Source organism: Pelodiscus sinensis, chromosome 11 (assembly GCF_049634645.1).
Source record: "Pelodiscus sinensis isolate JC-2024 chromosome 11, ASM4963464v1, whole genome shotgun sequence".
NCBI classification, from domain to species: Eukaryota; Metazoa; Chordata; order Testudines; family Trionychidae; genus Pelodiscus; species Pelodiscus sinensis.
Genome location: NC_134721.1, coordinates 22904604 through 22922479, shown reverse-complemented (window position 1 = coordinate 22922479; position 17876 = coordinate 22904604). Strand labels below are relative to the sequence as shown.

At 43.4% G+C, this 17876-nt stretch overlaps 1 protein-coding gene across 1 annotated transcript in view; it reads left to right on the top strand.

Moving 5' to 3' along the window:
• The window catches only part of TXNRD3 (thioredoxin reductase 3), a 38319-nt gene extending 22031 nt beyond the window's left edge, over window positions 1-16288 (top strand). Inside the window, exons 7-16 of the mRNA XM_075938781.1 lie at window positions 19-161; window positions 6457-6572; window positions 6685-6910; window positions 7169-7261; window positions 9089-9165; window positions 10395-10551; window positions 10784-10891; window positions 13847-13942; window positions 14511-14645; window positions 15001-16288. Of these exons, the coding sequence (XP_075794896.1) occupies window positions 19-161; window positions 6457-6572; window positions 6685-6910; window positions 7169-7261; window positions 9089-9165; window positions 10395-10551; window positions 10784-10891; window positions 13847-13942; window positions 14511-14645; window positions 15001-15063 (1214 nt within the window). The 3' untranslated portion in view covers window positions 15064-16288. The remainder of the gene's footprint in view (window positions 1-18; window positions 162-6456; window positions 6573-6684; window positions 6911-7168; window positions 7262-9088; window positions 9166-10394; window positions 10552-10783; window positions 10892-13846; window positions 13943-14510; window positions 14646-15000) is intronic.
• Window positions 16289-17876: the final 1588 nt, after the last annotated feature.

Below are 17876 nucleotides of genomic sequence, written 5' to 3'. Positions count from 1 at the left end.
CTCCTGTTTCTCTTTTAGTGAAACACAACTGGGAGACCATGGTAGAAGCAGTTCAGAACTACATAGGCTCTTTGAATTGGGGTTACAGGGTGTCTTTGAGAGAGAAGACCGTGACATACATCAATGCCTATGCAGAATTTATTGATCCACACAAAATAAAGGTAGTTGCAGTGTGTTTAGCTTTGGCTTATTTTCTCTGACCTGTTAAAAATCATGACTATGTCCTAAAGCTGCTCTCTAGTTGAAACAGAGTTGGTATCACAGAAACTTGCTGGGATAATAGACATGATTGGAATATTGGTATAGAAGGTGTTGCTTTTTATATTAAAAATATATATTCTTGAATTGAGATTAAAATGGAAATAGGAGATAGACTTCTTGCAAGTTTGTGGATAAGGATAAAAGGGGTAAGAAAAAAAGTTAATGTCATGGCAGGGGTCTGCTTCAGATGACCAAACCAGAAAGGAGAGGTGAATGAGGCTTTTTTTTAAAACTCACAATCATCCAAAGCACTGGATGTGGTGGTGATGGGTGATTTCAACTACTTAGACATCTGTTGGGGAAAATAATACAGCAGAGCACATATTATTCCAAGAACTTGTTGATGAATCAGAGAATTTTTTTTGAGAAGGGGAAGGAGCTGTTCTATATTTGATTTTTGACAAATAGGAGGGGAGTGGTTGAGAAATTGAAAATTGGGTGAAAGTGATCATGTAATGGTAGAGCTCATGATCCTAAGGAATGATAGTGGAGAGAACAGCAAAATAAAGACAGTGGGTTTCAAGAAGGCAGACTTTATCTACCAGCTCTCTTAGTCTTGCTTCCCATGGGACCTTAGTAAACTAAGAGGAAAAACAATCCAAGACAGTTGGCAGTTTTCCAGAAGGACATTATTAAGGATGCAAGAAACCACCCTGGCTTAACCAGGAACTCTTGAACAACATAACTTAAAAAAAAACATAAAAATAACTTTTTAAAAAGGCAATCTTTCTAAAAGCGCACCAAAAGACTAAACATTAGAAAATGCACGAAAAAGGCAAAAATAAAGTTTTAAGCTGGCAATTTAGGAGAGACATTGGATGGCTAAGTATGATTCAAGCTAGTTGCTAACTGTTAGCCATCCAATCTTTCTCCTAAATTGCTGGCTTAAAACTTTTCTTTTGACTTTTTGATGCACTTTCACAAAGATTGTCTTTTTAAAAAGGGCGTGGGGGGGGAGGAGAGAGGGAGAATCTTTTTCGTCTTAAATCTAGTGTTTCAACTAAAAAACCCACCAAAATTCATTTTGATCTCTCTCATATGTTTTGAGCTAGACTTTTCTTACAAAATGTTTTTGGAAGGGCTTCTAGAAAGTTCAGTGTGATTGGAATTTGTGTAAGAGTGTTCAAAGTGCTAGGTGTTGGAGAAACACAGAACACACCTACCATTCCTAATATAAGTGAGACAACAGATAAGCACAATTGAGGAGAAAGGGTGGAGAGAGAAGGCAAGGAACACTGAGAGCTGACACGGAACACCATCTGCCCACCTATGAGTGCTGTACACATTATAGCACAAATAGGCTTTCAGGGGAAAATTGAAGGAGCTGTGGACGTTGATGGGGAGCTCATTTGATAGATACGGGAAATGGGGAGCTGTTTGTTGGAATAGTGGAAATGGATGATCCAAGCTGGCAGCAAGTCAGGGCAGACATCTCCACAGCAGAGATGAGGTGAAGGGCCTAGAAAATGAAATTGTTTCTTTGTAACCTCTTCTTTGTTAGTTCTTCGTAACCTTCAGTGGCAGCCATGTGGGTCTACCCGGGGGGCTGGAGTATTATGAGCTGGGGCACGCCTATGGCAGGATGGGGTCTGCTTGTGGCGTGCTCTAACCTGCAGCGCTATGCATCCAGCCCCCCATTCTCCATTAGCCAAGGCTGACCTGCAATGGCTCCTGCGGTCAGGCTGGGGCGGAGGCAGGGAGGCGGTGGCAAGAGGTGGCCGCAGAGCATGCCTGCCGCATCGGCCACAATGGCAGCGCCTCCCTATGAGTGGAGCCGCGTGGCACTGAGCCAGGAGGCAGAACACGCCTGCAGGAGCTGGTGGGGGTGGCTGCATTGGCACATGCACAGAAGTGGCAAATTGAAAATCCCATGACAGACAGACAGACAAGAATAGTGGCTGCTTAATAGAAAGATTGTGTAAAAATCGAAAAGGAACCTTGTAAAAAGTTGAAACTAGTCTCAAAGTACAAAGGATTAATATAAACAAATACACATAGGTAGGGGCAAAATTAGAAAGGTGAAGGTATGAAACAAGCTAAATCTAGTCAGTGACAAAAGGTAACAAGAAAACATTCTACAAATATTTTAGAAGCAAGAGAGAAGATCAAGGACAACATAGGCCCCATTGCTTAATGAAAAGGGAAAAACAGTGGAAAATGTGGAAACGGCAGAAGTGCTTAACAACTTTAATTTTCACCAAGCAGGGTAGTGGTGATTGGGTGCCTACAATAGTGAATGCTAGAGAAAAGAAGGTAGGTTCAGAAATTAAAATGGAAAAAAGAACAAATTAAAATTGACTTAGAAGTTAGATGTCTTCAAATCACCTGGACCTGATGAATTACATTCTAGGATATTCAAGTACTTAAAAAGGTATTACAAGGAGGAGAAAGAAAAATTATTCTCAACATCTAATGAGAGAACAAGAAGCAACAGGCTTAAATTGCAGCAAGGGAGGTTTAGGTTGGATGTTAGGGAAAAACTTTCTAATTGTCAGGGTGATTAAGCACTGGAATAAATTGACTAGGGAGGTTGTAGAATCCTTCATTGGAGATGTTTAAAAGCAGGCTAGATACACATCTATCAGCCATGATATAGAAGGTGCAGGGGATTGGACTTGATCTTTTCTGAAATGTGGTGCCCATCACTGGACAAAATACTCCAGTTGAGGCCTAATCGGCACAGAGAAGAGGCAGAAGAATAACTTCTCTTGCTTACAACGCTCCTGCTAATACATCATAGAATGATGTTTGCCTTTTTTTTTTAAGTGTCACACTGACTCATATTTAGCTTGTGGTCCACTATGACCCCTAAATCCCTTTCTGCAGTACTCCTTCCTCGACAGTCATTACACATTTTATATGTATGAAACTGATTGCTCCTTCCTAAAAGGTCAAATGCAACATACAGGCAGTCCCCGGGTTACGTACAAGATAGGGACTGTAGGTTTGTTCTTAAGTTGAATCTGTATGTAAGTCGGAACTGGCGTCCAGATTCAGCCACTGCTGAAACTGACCGCCAGTTCTGACTTACATACAGAATCAACTTAAGAACCCCAAGCGTCCCCAAGTCAGCTGCTGCTGAAACTGATCAGCAGCTGATTCCAGGAAGCCCGAGGCAGAGCAACTCTGCCTCGGGCTTCCTGTAGTCAGCGCTGGTCAGTTTCAGCAGCGGCTAAATCAGGACGCCTGGGGCAGAGCAGCTGGGGTGCTGCTGGGTTGGTCCAGTAGCGCCCAGAGCGGCGCTGCGGGACCAACCGGCAGCGCCCCAGCTGCTCTGCCACAGGCGTCCAGAGAAAAGTCTAGTCTGCTGGGGGGGGGGGGGCGTACTAACTGCGCCCCCCCCCCCAATCCCAGCAGACCAGGAAGACGCGGGCGGCGGACCGAGACGCACCGCGGTCCTGCCGCCTGGGTCCTCCGCGGCTTTGCTCCCAGTCTCCCTGGTCTGCTGGAGACCAGCAGAGCAAAGCCTCTGAAGACGCCGGCAGCGGGACAGCCGCGGGGTGTCTGGGCTGTCCCGCTGCCGGCTTTCCCCGCGGCTTTGCAAAGCCTCGGGGAAGCCGGCAGCGGAGCAGCCCAGGCGGCCTGGGATGCCTCGCTGCCCGAGCCCCCCCGCGGCTTTGCGATGCAGCGGGGGGGGGGGGGGGGAGGCTCGGGCAGCGGCTTTGCTCCGCGTCTTCCTGGTCTGCAGACGCGGAGCAGCTTTTCTCGCCCGGAGTACAGGCTGCAGATGGATGGCACGAGACAAATGGCTTGGTCATTGTCTTTGGTCCATCCCCTCCAGGGCACCTAGTGTTGGCTGCTGTCGGCAGACAGGCTACTGGGCTAGATGGACCTTTGGTCTGACCCAATACGGCCATTTTAAGCTCAGGGTCAGGGGTCTCAGTGGACCACCTTGATTTTCATGCATACCTGCTTCTGGATAGCCAGGCTGGCAGCTATCCTGCCCTAGACGGCCACTTTCCAGTGCCTAGTGTGGAGGTCGTGGATGAGGTCCACGATGTCTGCACTAGGCCAGGCGAGCGCCTGCCTCTTGCAGACCTGGGCAGGCTCCCGGGAGCCACCAGCCTGGTCCCGGGAAGAGGCGGAGGGCTGGGTGGCAGTGGGTGGCTGGCTCGAGCCGTGCCAGGTGCAGGGTCTGCTGGCTGGGTGCTGGCAGGCTTGCACCTGGCACGGGCACTGTAGCCAGCCCGTGCCCCTTTAAGGGCTCCGGGGCCGGGAGGCGGGCAGAATAGTTTCCCTGGTGGTGCCCAGAGTGGCCACCAGGGCAAGCTGGGGAGGGCTAGCCTCCCACTAGTTCGAGTTACCCGTATATACTCGAGTATAAGCCGACCCGAATATAAGCCGAGGCACCTAATTTTACAACAAAGAACTGGGGAAAAATATTGACTCGAGTATAAGCCTAGGGTAGGAAATGAGGCAGCTACTGGTAAATGTAAAAAATGAAGATAGATACCAATAAAATTACATGAATATTTATTTCAAAGAAAAACAATAACCTAGCTCTGTAAGTGGAAAGGGGGGGTCAACAAAAACAATATGGTATCAAAAATACCGTAACTTTAAAAGTACAACAACCTTAGCTCAATCAGCAACCAAGCTCAATCAGCTCCCCATAGCTCTTTTCCTCAGGTGTCCCGGCTTCCTAGCTGTTTTCGTGTTTTTAGCTGAGGGAAACTTGCAGATGGCAACTCTCTCTCCACATATACCATTCCCCCGACACAGAGGATAAAATATTTCCACAATCCCTGGGCAGATCCTGCTTTCCATAAGGATTTTATCCTTTCCATTCAGGCCCCTTACCTTATCTCTTCTCTTCAGCCTGCGCTGAGCCGCGCTTCTGCCTCCGGACCCGCCCCCTGCCCACAGCACAGTGACAAGCCAATCACTGGCAGTCACTGTGCAGCCAACAAGCCTATGTATGTGCGCTGTTCATCGCACATACATAGAGCTTTCAGACCTCAGAAATTGACACGAGATACTTTGATGATGAATTTACAACGCAGTCCATAACAATAACACCTCCTGACAGATACGACAACCTGGATGCCTTAGAACCTGACCAGCGTACTCACTTTCCTCAGTTCTCGAGACGCTGACTCGAGTATAAGCCGAGGGGGGCATTTTTCAGCACAAAAAATGTGCTGATAAACTCGGCTTATACTCGAGTATATACGGTAAGTGGCTACACAGCCCTTAATTCGAACTACTTAATTCAAACTAGGCATTAGTCCTCGTGGAATGAGGTTTACCTAGTTCGAATTAAGCGCTCCGCTAGTTCGAATTAAGTTCAAACTAGCGGTTTGCTAGTGTAGCGCCTATCAAAGTTAATTCAAACTAACGTCTGTTAGTTCGAATTAACTTTGTAGTGTAGACATACCCTGACTGTCTTTTTCTTCCTAGCTAATGTATCAGTCTATCTTAAAGCACTTTTTTAGCCTACTGTTCCTACAGAAGCCTCAAAATTACCTGAATAACTGTGTTTTGCCACTAGTATCGGGCTGCGTCTATACTACAAGCTTCTTCCGCTAAAGGAAATGCAAATGGAGTGCTCATTAGTATATGTTGTGCTCTCATTTGCATTTCCTCTTTGGATCCCTTTTGAGCTAAAACCCCCTTTTGCACAAGAGCCATTCTTCCTTGAGCCCTATGCAGCTCTTTTTTTGTGCAAAAGGGATCCGAAGAGGAAATGCAAATGAGCGTTCCATTTACATTTCCTCTTGTGGAAGAGGCTTGTAGTATAGATGCAGCTCCACTGTTGAACTCGTTTTTTTTCAAGTTGAAGAAACTTACAGCGTACCTCCTTCTTAAATAACTAATGTAAAACTTAATTGTAAATCTGTCTTATTACCATAAACCTTCTGAGCCCTGCCCAAGACAGCTAATCACTGTGTTATTCAATGCAACTAGAATGGGGAAGGTAGTCTAATGTATTTCCTCATATAAACCAATAAATAATAGATGTCACTCTTAAGAAATCCTTGTACAATGTAGCCCAGTAACTCCACAATATAATGGTTTTCACTTGCATCCATCTGTCATCAAAACTCATTTCTAAATCCTATTGCATTTTTTCAACCTCTTGATAAAGTTGAGGTTTTTTTTGTTGGCAGTATGCCTTTTGCCAGGAGTAACTTTCCTGTCACCTAAGAATACAATAGCTCTGTAACTTTTTTTTTTTTTCCCCCTGTATCTCAGGCAACCAACAGGAAAGGACAGGAAACCTTTCACACAGCACAGACATTTGTCTTAGCAACAGGGGAAAGGCCCCGATATTTGGGTATCCCTGGAGATAAGGAATACTGCATTACTAGGTGAGTGAGATGTTAGTCTCGTTAAAGACTTATCTAATGTCTGCTTTTGCTCATGCAAATTGAAACAAAGCTAAATTGTAGAACTTATAATATTTACTGTGATTCTTTTCAGTGATGACCTCTTTTCCCTGCCTTACTGCCCTGGCAAAACTCTAATTGTGGGTGCCTCCTATGTGGCTCTGGAGTGTGCCGGATTTCTTGCTGGCATTGGTTTGGATGTCACAATTATGGTGCGCTCCATCCTTCTTCGAGGCTTTGACCAAGAAATGGCAGAGAGATCAGGTGCCTATATGGAAAGTCATGGTGTTAAATTCATCAGGAAATTTGTACCCATTCAGGCAAGTATTTCCACTTTTTTCCTCTCCTTTCTTGCTAAATAATGAGTCAACCTGAACAAATTATACAGAATACAAGTTTTTTGTGATAAAATGTCTTTTGTGAAAAGAATTCTACTGAATGCTGAAAATTCTGTGTAGCCATGCATTTATATTAAAGCATTTTATTATAGCTGAACATTCACCAAGAGTGTATTGTGACAGTGCAATAAGGCTCTGCTGGTTAAGGTAACAACTAAGATTATGAATTCTTTCCTACAGATTGAAAGATTGGAGGAAGGAATGCCAGGAAGACTGAAAGTGGTAGCACAATCTACTGAAGGAACAGAAATTGTTGAAGGAGAATATAATACTGTAAGCAGTTTTATAATTCAGATATCACTGTTATCAGACACTAAATTAGAGATGGGGAACCTCTGGCCCCATGGGTAGTATGCGGTTCTTCAAGGTGAGCCTTTGGTCACGCTGCTTTCTGCAGCTTCCGTTGGCCAAGAACGGTGAACCTCAGCCATTGGAAACTGCAGGGCTCCAAGTCTACGGATGCTCAGGTAAACAATCTCTGGGCTCACCAGCAGCTAATCTTTGAACTGCATGTGACTAGTGCACCAGAGGTTCCCCATCCCTCCACTAAATGATGCTCACAAACATGTATCCGAGCGTAATGTTAATGATCATTAAAGCTCTTCAATCCATTTATATTATTTGAAAACACTGAAAAGGAAGAACAATAAGAAATTCGATAACTTTGGCAACCTGCCAGAGTTGTCAGTATACCATAGAAAAAAAGATTTCAATACAGTAAAACTCCAATCTTCCAGCATCTGATGGTCTGGCACTCCTGGTAGTCCAGCACCATCAGGAACCCGGAAGTGCTCTGGGCAGCCAGACCATTGGAGCTGCTCTGCCCCCAGCTTCCCCGATTCAGCCGCTGCTAAAACTGACCAGCAGCTGAATCGGGGAAGCCGGGGGCAGAGCAGCTGGAGTGCTGCCGGGTAGGTCCCGTAGCGCTGCTCCTCGGGGCTGCGGGAACAACCCCGCAGCACCCCAGCTGTCGCCGATTCAGCTGCTGCTGAAACTGACCAGCGGCTGACTCCAGGAAGCCTGAGGCAGAGCTGCTCTGCCCCGGCTTCCTGGAATCAGCCCCTGATCAGTTTCAGAAGCAGCTGACATGGGTACGCCTGGGACAGAGCAGCTGGGGTGCTGCCGGGTTGGTCCCTGCAGTGCCGAGGTGTGGTGCTGCCGGGACCAACCTGGCAGCGCCCCAGCTTCTCTGTCCCAGGCATCCCGATTCAGCTGCTGTTGAAACTGACCAGCAGCTGACTCCAGGAAGCCTGAGGCAGAGCTGCTCTGCCCTGGGCTTCCTGGAGTCAGCCGCTGATCAGTTTCAGCAGCAGCTGACTTGGGGACACCTGGGGCAGAGCACCTGAGGTGCTGCCAGTTGGTCCAGTAGCGCCGAGGAGCGGTGCTGCGGGACCAACCCAGCAGATCCCCAGCTGCTCTGCCGTAGGCGTCCACAAGAGCAGCTGGGGTGCTGCCGGGTTGGTCTCGCAGCGCCAAGGGTTGGCACTACCGGACCAACCCGGCAGCACTCCAGCTGCTCTGTCCTAGGCGTCTGGATTCAGCCACTGCTGAAACTGACCAGCAGCGGCTGAATCAGGGATGCCTGGGGCAGAGCCGGACTATCGGAAGTGGGGGCTATGAGGGGTCTGGGGTGGCATTCCCCCACCCCATCCCAGACCCCTCATAGCCCCCCCCTTCCGATAGTCCGGCATATCTGATAATCTGGCACCCCCTGGGTCCTAAAGGTGCCAGATTATCAGAAGTTTACAGTATTATTTTGTTATGACCCTGTCCACAGAATTGCTGATACTTTAACTGCCCTACTAGAAGTTGGACTATTTTTGCATATGGTGTTTATATGTCATCATTTGTCAGTTCCTACCATTATTCTAGTGTCAAAGTAATTTTTTTGTTTCTATCATCTTGTTAGAACTAATTGGGCTTACTACTGAAACCTTCATGTCTTCAAGTTACTTAAGTATGTGGCTTCAATTGTCCCCTTGCTTAGTTTTCAATGAAATGAGATATTTGTTGGTCTAAGGTGCTACAGTACTGTTAATTGTTTTTAAAGTTACAGACTAACATAGCTACCCCTCTGAGAGCTTTTTTTCTTTTTTGCAGATTTTGATAGCCATTGGTCGTGATGCCTGTACCAGAAACATTGGTTTAGATAAGATTGGTGTCAAAATCAATGAAAAGTGAGTATCATAATTTATGTTGTACATTCCCTCCAGGACTACTCTGATTCTTAACCCTACTAGTCATAGTTGATAGTGAATTTGAAATTCCTGCTTCTGATATTTGTCAGTTAAGAGATTGAAAATCTTCATGCCCTTGCCCCAAGAAAAGGGAGCATGAGTGTTACCACATTAAAAGGTATCCTTCTTATAGAAATCACTATTTTAAGTGGGTGGGTGGTATATATTAATTTGAAGTAGTCAGTAATGCGTCTGCTTCACTGACCTGTGAGTAAGATAGACAAACTTGATTTTTTTTTTAAATTTTCACAGAGAATTTTTAGTGTGTGTGGTTTTTTTATTTAATATTCAGTTATGGGAAATTTGAGGGTCAGACAGTAGAGAGTTTAAAGACAGTAGTAACTGAGATTCAAAAGGTTAGATTTACAACAGTTGAAATGTCAAAATATACAGAGTAAACCTCAGTAAATCGAACTAAGTTCTCAAGCAACTTTTCTTGCTTTGCCAGTCTGTAAACTTTAATTATAATCCAATAAATATTTTTTTATCCCTTTGTTACATGGCTATTTACTGATCTTTAAAAAAAAATCTTAACTTGCTAATGTGAGATTTAGTGGGAATGCCCATTAAACTCAAGCTTTATACTTGCATTTTTGTCCCTTGCAATGCTAAAATGGCTTAGCAATCTGCTTGTTTAAGGTTGGCTTGTGGTGTTTCATTTTTTTTATATAGATGAACCCTGAGTTCAGTCTTCTGGTTTAACCAGATTAAATTAGCATTATGAACAAAGCAACAGAGCGCATGGGCTAAATAGCTTGAATGCTTTGCTTATCATCTGTGCCAACAGAGTACTCTTTTGCTTAAGAGGGAGCAGTATATTATTTCAGCAAACTATATAATAGTCAAATAGAAGGACAGATCCTTATTTCTCACAAATGTTAGTGGTGGTGTTGACAGAGATGAGAATCTGGCTCATTAAATACTGACTGTGTGGCACTGTATGGGAGGAAAAGTCAGTGTGACCCAAGGAGTTTACACTCTAACTAGAGCTGGCATAAATACTTCTAGCTCTTTCTTATGAGGAACACCTGAAAGTATTAGTGTTTCCATGTAGTAGAATAGGTCTCAAACTGAACTGAGAATGTATGATCTGATTATTGTTGTACGCTTGCTTTTTTTCCCTCTCTTCCTCTCCCATCTCTCCCCTCACACACACACCCCTCCCAAAGGAATGGGAAAATACCTGTAAATGATGAGGAACAAACCAATGTGCCTCACATCTATGCTATTGGAGATATCTTGGATGGGAAACTTGAACTTACCCCAGTTGCAATTCAGGCAGGCAAGCTACTAGCTCGCAGGCTTTTTGGTGGTAGTTTTATAAAGGTAAGATCATATTCTATGAGAATATTCTCTTTAGTTTCACCATTGTATTTACCTCACAGACTGCATTTGTTGTCTGAGAATCTTGGGTCTTGTGCTATTATGACGAGTGTTTGTAAACAAATGAAATTTAATGCTGCAGCTTGTTCCCTTATTTAAAAAAGGGATGTTTTTATCTTTACACCAGTCATATGCACATGTTCATATAAAGAAAACTGTGTTCTTTTAATTTTAGTGTGACTATGTCAATGTACCTACTACAGTGTTTACTCCTTTGGAGTATGGCTGTTGTGGATTACCTGAAGAGAGAGCCATTGAAGAATATGGAAAGGACAACCTAGAGGTGAGATTCTGAAGTTTCCATTTTCTAAGTTGCCTGTTTAAATGTGCTATTTTCTCTTGAAGCTACTGGTTGAAAGAACATTGCAAGTATTGAGGAAATCCCTATTTAAATATCCCTGTGTCATCAGCATTAGTCAAGTATTTTCTAAGACGTCTGACAATTTCCAAAGCTAGTCTCACCAACAGAGGTTAGTCCAATAAAAGATTTTCTCACACCTTGTGTCTCGAATCTGGAAGCATTTGCCTTTAGATATATAGTCCCATAAAGTTTTTGGAGTACGAGAATCCAAATTGAACGAGGAAAGGTAATTTCACTTCACTAGAACAGTGGCTGGAAAGTTCTTTGAATCAGTATTTATTCATCCCTTTGTGTACCACAGTGCTTTGCAGGTTCATACTATAATTTTTGGTGCCAGTTACCTAAAATATCTGGTTGCTGCAGATGCAATTTAAATACTGTGTGTAAACTACAGTATTTGAAGTGCATCTGCAGCAACTATAGCATCTTAGGCAGCTGGCACTAAACAGAAACCAGTGGAAAAAACTTATAAAACATCATGAAGTAAGTTTAAACAGATTTTAATAGGAGTGCTTAAAACAAAAACATAACAATGGCAAAGCTTATATTTTACTCGAACTATATTAAGGCTTCATAGCCACATGTTCAAAAGTTAGAAAATGCCAGAACTAATTACCAGTGAAATCATAATCAAAACTGTGCATATGCATGACAAAGGGTCTGAATGTAGGTGATCATGTACTTCTACCATAGAATCCAAGTCTCATTTTAGTGCATAGGAGGGACCTTGTATGGGACTGAATAAGGGTTATGTAGTGAGAAACTAATCTGGAGTTATCCCTGCCTCATTGGTGTCAACAGTTAAATTGTGTATGGTGAGGCGAGGCAGGGGACTGCAGAAAAACAGTTCATACCACTGATCTCACAGGCATGTTGTAAAAATAAACTCAGTCTGAGTGAAGCAATCACTGTAGTGATGAGCACCATAAAAAAACCTAGGAGCAAACTATTAATTCTGTCTTCAGAACAGGGATGTAAGCGACTAGTTGGCTAATAGTGATTCGACTAGTTGCTTCCCCCTCATCCTCGTGGGTGGAGGGGTGAGGCTGGAGCACCACCGCCAGCTTCCTGGAGGGGAACCCCAAGGCTCCCCATGTCCTGCCACTTCCTTTGCCTGTTCCCTGGCTGGGGGAATAGTAGAGCAGGGACATTTTTAAAGGAGGCTTTTCCCGTTGCTCGGCAAGGTAGTCAGTGAGGGGTAGAGGTGTGGGACCTCGGCTGAGAGGGGGCAAGGCTGGCGCGCCAAGGTGGCCCCAGCCCCCTCAGTCAGCACCCTGCCGAGAACCTGCACCCCCAGCGTCCTCACACACCCTTTCCACTGAGACCCGGCACCCCCAGCCTGCTCCTGCCTCCTCCCTTGATGAGCATAGTATTCTGAGGGGCAGCCCCCTAGTATAATTTAAGACTACATACTGAATAAACATAAGGGTAGTGAGATAAGTTACATAGCCTTATTCTGTCATTTCCTGCCTATCTTTTGAGTGCTTGACTTTGCAACTTTACTGTTCTCCTAATGTCGTTCTTTTGTATAATTTCCTAGCCTTTTTAGAAGGAGAAATAAGAACTGAAATCCTGTCATATGGCACTAAACCCACATGGTTCAGCAGCAGGGTTGGCACATACAGCCCTCTGCCACTTGAGCTAACGGAATAACTGATAACAGTATTCAGTTGTAATCCTCTGGACTAGGGATGTAAAACAAAGCCTTTTAAAATAACCATGTAATTGTTAATCTTATTGGTTACGTAGTTAACGGTTTTACCTGGGAGGAATTAAGGATGGTGGAGCCAGCCACACTCCGAGGGAACTGACTAACCCACGCTGCAACTCCCACGACCAGGGTACTAGTCTGCATGGGTCAGCTGGCTCCCCGGGAGTAGAGCTGGCACCCCAGGATTGGGGCTTAGAGCCCACAACACAGGGCAGCCAGCTCCTCAGGAGCAAAGCTGGGGAGGGCACAGGTTAACAGGTAACAAACTGATAAGCATTAACTTATCAGTTAATGTATTGTTAATGCGGCGAGGAGTCCTGTGGCACCGTATAGACTAACCGAAGTGTTGGAGCATAAGCTTTTGTGGGCAAAAACCCACTTCGTCAGACGTGCTTCTGACAAAGTGGGTCTTTGCCCATGTAAGCTTATGCTCCAACACTTCGGTTAGTCTATATGGTGCCACAGGACTCCTCGCCGCTTTTGCAGATTCAGACTAACACAGCTACCCCACTGTATTGTTAATGATCAGCACTAGAGAGTAGTGGGACACTTTGACAATGGGATCTTTCCTCCCCTAGCTGCTAGACTTTGCCTCCTTGCAAGTCAGTGGCAGTCTTTACCCTTCCCCCATAATGTCATAGGTTCGGTTTCCGAGCCATCTGACTCAGATACAGAGTATACTTCCACACTGCCTGGGTGCCAGCTAGAGATTCTAATTGAGAGCACATGAAACGAGACTCCTTGCATCCCTAAAAGCATGGGGAGCACTAGTGCTTTGCAGAGTTATCCTTGTTTCCAGAAATAGCTGAACTGGTTTGACTGACAGTTCCCAAAAAAATCAGCCTGGGGAAGATACCAGGCATGGAAAACTGCCACCAAAATGTTTTATAGGTAACTGAAAAAAACTGGATATTTTGGGAAGTGTTGAGCAAGCTCAATAGGTAATGCCACTAGCTGCACCCTACATATAAACTTTTCATTTGGAAGATACGAGTGAGTGAAGATGATAAACTCAGTTAGAAATTGGAGAGTAATGCCATCAAATGTTAAAGAGAAATCGATATCTAGCAGTTTAAAGTTGTGGTACAAACTGGGAATCTTATAAAACAGACTAAAATTAAAATATTTTAATCATGCTTAACACTACTTCCTCTTGCCCCCTATAGGTGTATCACACTTTGTTTTGGCCTCTGGAATGGACAGTACCCAGCCGAGACAATAATACTTGCTTTGCAAAGATAATCTGCAATAAACATGATGGTGTAAGTATTATACATTGAAATTTGTGTCCACAGATGTTTATCCTCAGAAGTAAAATTTCTAGGCTACAGACTCAAGAACATATTTAGTGATTGACTTGAGGCCAGGGTCTTGGTTCATGGTGAATTCTAGACACTTTCTATTAATGCAGTAACAAGGATATTTTATTAAGAACTTAAACTTGTTCTTTTAATCCACAAGATACAGGCAGTCCCCGAGTTACGCGGATCCGACTTATGTCGGATCCGTACTTACGAATGGGGCTTTTCTCGCCCCGGAGGACGCAGGCGGAGGGACCGCCCAGACGCACCGCGGTCCTGCCGCCTGTGACCTCCGGGGCGAAAAAAGCTGCTCCGCATGTCCCTGGTCTGACTTATAGATGCTTCAGAGCAGGTTGACTTGTGCCAAGTGTACTATTGACTCAATTCATTTCAAGACAAATCTTAAGACAACTAGAAGTTGCTCTTCAAATTTGAATATGCCACTTTACCAGTACAAGGCCTAATTTGCTCTGACCTTTTCTTTTCTTTTTCCTTTTTCTTTTTCTTTTCCTTTTTCTTTTCTTAACAGGACCGAGTGATAGGATTTCATGTTCTTGGACCCAATGCTGGAGAAATTACCCAAGGCTTTGGTGCAGCAATGAAATGTGGACTCACAAAAGAATTACTTGATGAAACAATAGGTATACATCCAACGTGTGCCGAGGTAAGGGGGAAATTTCAACTTATACAAACCAGGAGTTAGTTAATATTTAACCCTGTGATTTATTCTCTTCCTGAATATGTGTAACTCCCCTCAAATATTATCTAAAATATTATCACATTAAATCTTTTATTTTGAACTTTGAGGGAAATCCAGTGTTACTAGGGCTTTTAAATATACAAAGTTGAAATTTCTTGTAAATAACTAGTTATGTAGTCTTCATCTAGCTTACATAGAAAGACATTTGGTAGAAGCCTCACTTGTGCTATTGTATAAGGGGCAAACAGCCATTTAGACTACTGCACAAGGCATTAATAAATCCAAAAGGTAAATTGTTTGTGTTTTGGTTTTCTTACAGGTATTCACGACAATGGAAATTACAAAATCTTCCGGAAAAGAGATCACTCAGACAGGCTGCTGAGGTTAAACCCTGCTGTTTGTATCTGTTTCTTGTCATGTGCACTTATCTCTTTGGAAGGCTTCAGAAGTACTAAATACACTTGAGTAAAATAAATGAAAACAGCAGTAGCATCAATTTATTACAACTAGAAATGATGCATTTCTTAAGCTTCCTCAGTAGATAGTGTTGGCAATAGAAAGAGTAAAACAGCAGGGAAAATGTTAACTATAAATCCTGACTTGCTTGGAAGTGGCACGTTAAGTGTTTTTTTGAAGTTTTGGCTCAGAACCCCATTCTGGGGTGAGCTACAACTGATGACTTGCCTTGCAAACTTAGGAGACCTCTATGTCCTGGTCAGAAAACTTGAGCTTCTTTTTGAAGGAGCTTTACAGTTGCATAATTAATTTAAAAGTTAACTCATTATGTACCCCAGTGAGTTTTCTATGAATGCTTTAGACATAAGAAAGAATGTGTAACTTGGATTTTTCTTGCCATCAGCTCATTTTACAATTCATGTTGGATCATTTGTGTGTTTGCAGTGACTAACATGTATTTTAATGCTGTTCTTGAGTTAATTTAAATAAATGGTCAAATCAAATACAGATGCTAGTCAGTGTAAACTAATGCACTAGCATTTAACTTCTGAAGACCTGATTCAAATACCAAATAAGTTACAGGCTAGAGAATGTTCTGATCTTGTCTGTCGTCTTCATTGCTTTACCACCATAACTAGTAATATCTTTCTGAGTCACAAGATTATTAAAAATAGGAATTTTGTGGGTCCCAGTTGAAGCACATTGAAAAAGCTCCTAAAAGTTGTCAGTATTTGTCCTTGCAGTCCATGAGCTTAATCAGTGATGACAGCGTTGTTTATTTTCTATCCCAACATGTAAAATACTACATGTAAAAGTAATCACAATTCTGAACTATTTGATAAAATTGGCATCTATATTATGGTCTCTTTCTCATCCCATATTATCTGTTCCATTAATACAGTAGGAGAGAAATTGCTACACAATAGGCAGTAAAATCCACTTTACAGATTTTAAAGATGTTGCAACAGAGAACAGTGACTTGTGCTATCATGCCCTGTGTATCTCCTATATAGTCAGCAGATTGAAGCTGCTCTCCTTTGTTCTCATGTTATTTTGGGAAACATGTCCTAGACTGTTTTGAACACTGTATTATATAGTTTTTAATCTATGTTGTATCATGAAATTTCAAATTCAATAAATGAACAATTGCATATGTGTCAGATTCTTTGATAAAGATATATTACATGTATATAGTATCTGCCCTTGATAGAAGGGATTGTGTATCATAGGCTTTTTTGGAAGCCAATGTATTGGATCTCTTTTGACACTTCTTAGAAAGATGCAATCATTTATTACTCAGTCTGTTCACATGGAGGGACCAGTCTCTGCATACTAAAACTTAGTGGAGAAGAACACAGCACCAATGGAACTATAATCTGTAGGAACTAGATGCACTTCAGGATTAAGCATTACTTCAGCAGCTGAAGTTACGTATATAAAATATGCTTAAGAAACTTGACTAGATTGTTCACATCAACACTTATAGCAAAAGGTACTAAACCACTAAGAGCAGGTTGGTCATCTGGTTTTCATATCAATTGGGATTGACTTGGGGGGTGAGAAGCACCCAACTCTGTGTACAAGTGCCATAAAGCACTACACATTAATTACAAAACAGGATGGTCTATTGAATTGATAGTACTATCTTGCTGTGGAACTCTGGCCTTTCTTTTTCAGCTCTCCTATATAAATATTTCTCACCTGAGATTGGGATTCAACGTTTAGTTCATTGCTGAAGTGGTGATTATTTCTGGTACATACCTTGCATACTGAGCATGAGTCCTATCTGGGCAGCTTTACATGGTTACCATCTGTGCAGGTCATTCAGTTGTAACAGCTTAAAAGAGGATCAATGAAATTATACATAGCTCTGTGTGGAACATCTGTTTGAACTGAGTGGCAATTCAAATTGTAACTTCCAACCATGCAGAATCTCTCTGAATGGAGGAGCAAGCAGAAGAAACAGATTTCAGAAGTTATTGCTCTTAAACAGGGGTCTCAAACTCTGGCCAGCAGGCCATCCGTAGCTGGAGTGATTGTGCCCTCTGGCCCAGGACTTCGAGAGGAGAAGGGCTTTCTCTTACTGACCCACAAGCCTTTCTTTTTCTCACCCTCACCCTGCCCTCTTCTCTTCCCCCTCCCCATTTCATGGCACTGCATCCCTGAGGACAGAGCTTCGGGGATTGCCAAGCGACCAGGAAGTGGGGTGCAGCGGAGCGAGAGTACTTTCCCAGTCTGCTACATTTCCCCCATGGCTTATGGCACCACGTGGCATGTGGAGGAGAGGGGCATGACAGCTGTTGCCACGCTGCGCCAGGCTCCTTCCCTCTATTCCCTCTTCCCCCAGTGATTTTTTTTTTCTGAAGCAATGTCCTTAGGGACAAGGTGCTGTGGGGGGGGGGAGAGGAGGGCAGAATGATGGCAGGAAAGGTGGGGGTGGGTGTTAAAGATCAGTTAATAGATTTTGCATTGTCCTAGTAGCTCTAGAAATAAGCAAACCTATTAAGTTCTAATGCACATGTACACTGTATATATACTGTTATCCACATTTTTAACATTCTTATATCAATCCATTATAAACAATTTAAATGGAGCCTTAATAAAATATGTCAGTACAGGCAGTCCCCGAGTTACGTGGATCCGACTTATGTCGGATCCGCAATTACGAACGGGGCCGTTCCTCTCCCTGGTCTCCAGCAGACCAGGGAGAGGAAGCAAAGCAGCGGAACACGTGGGCAG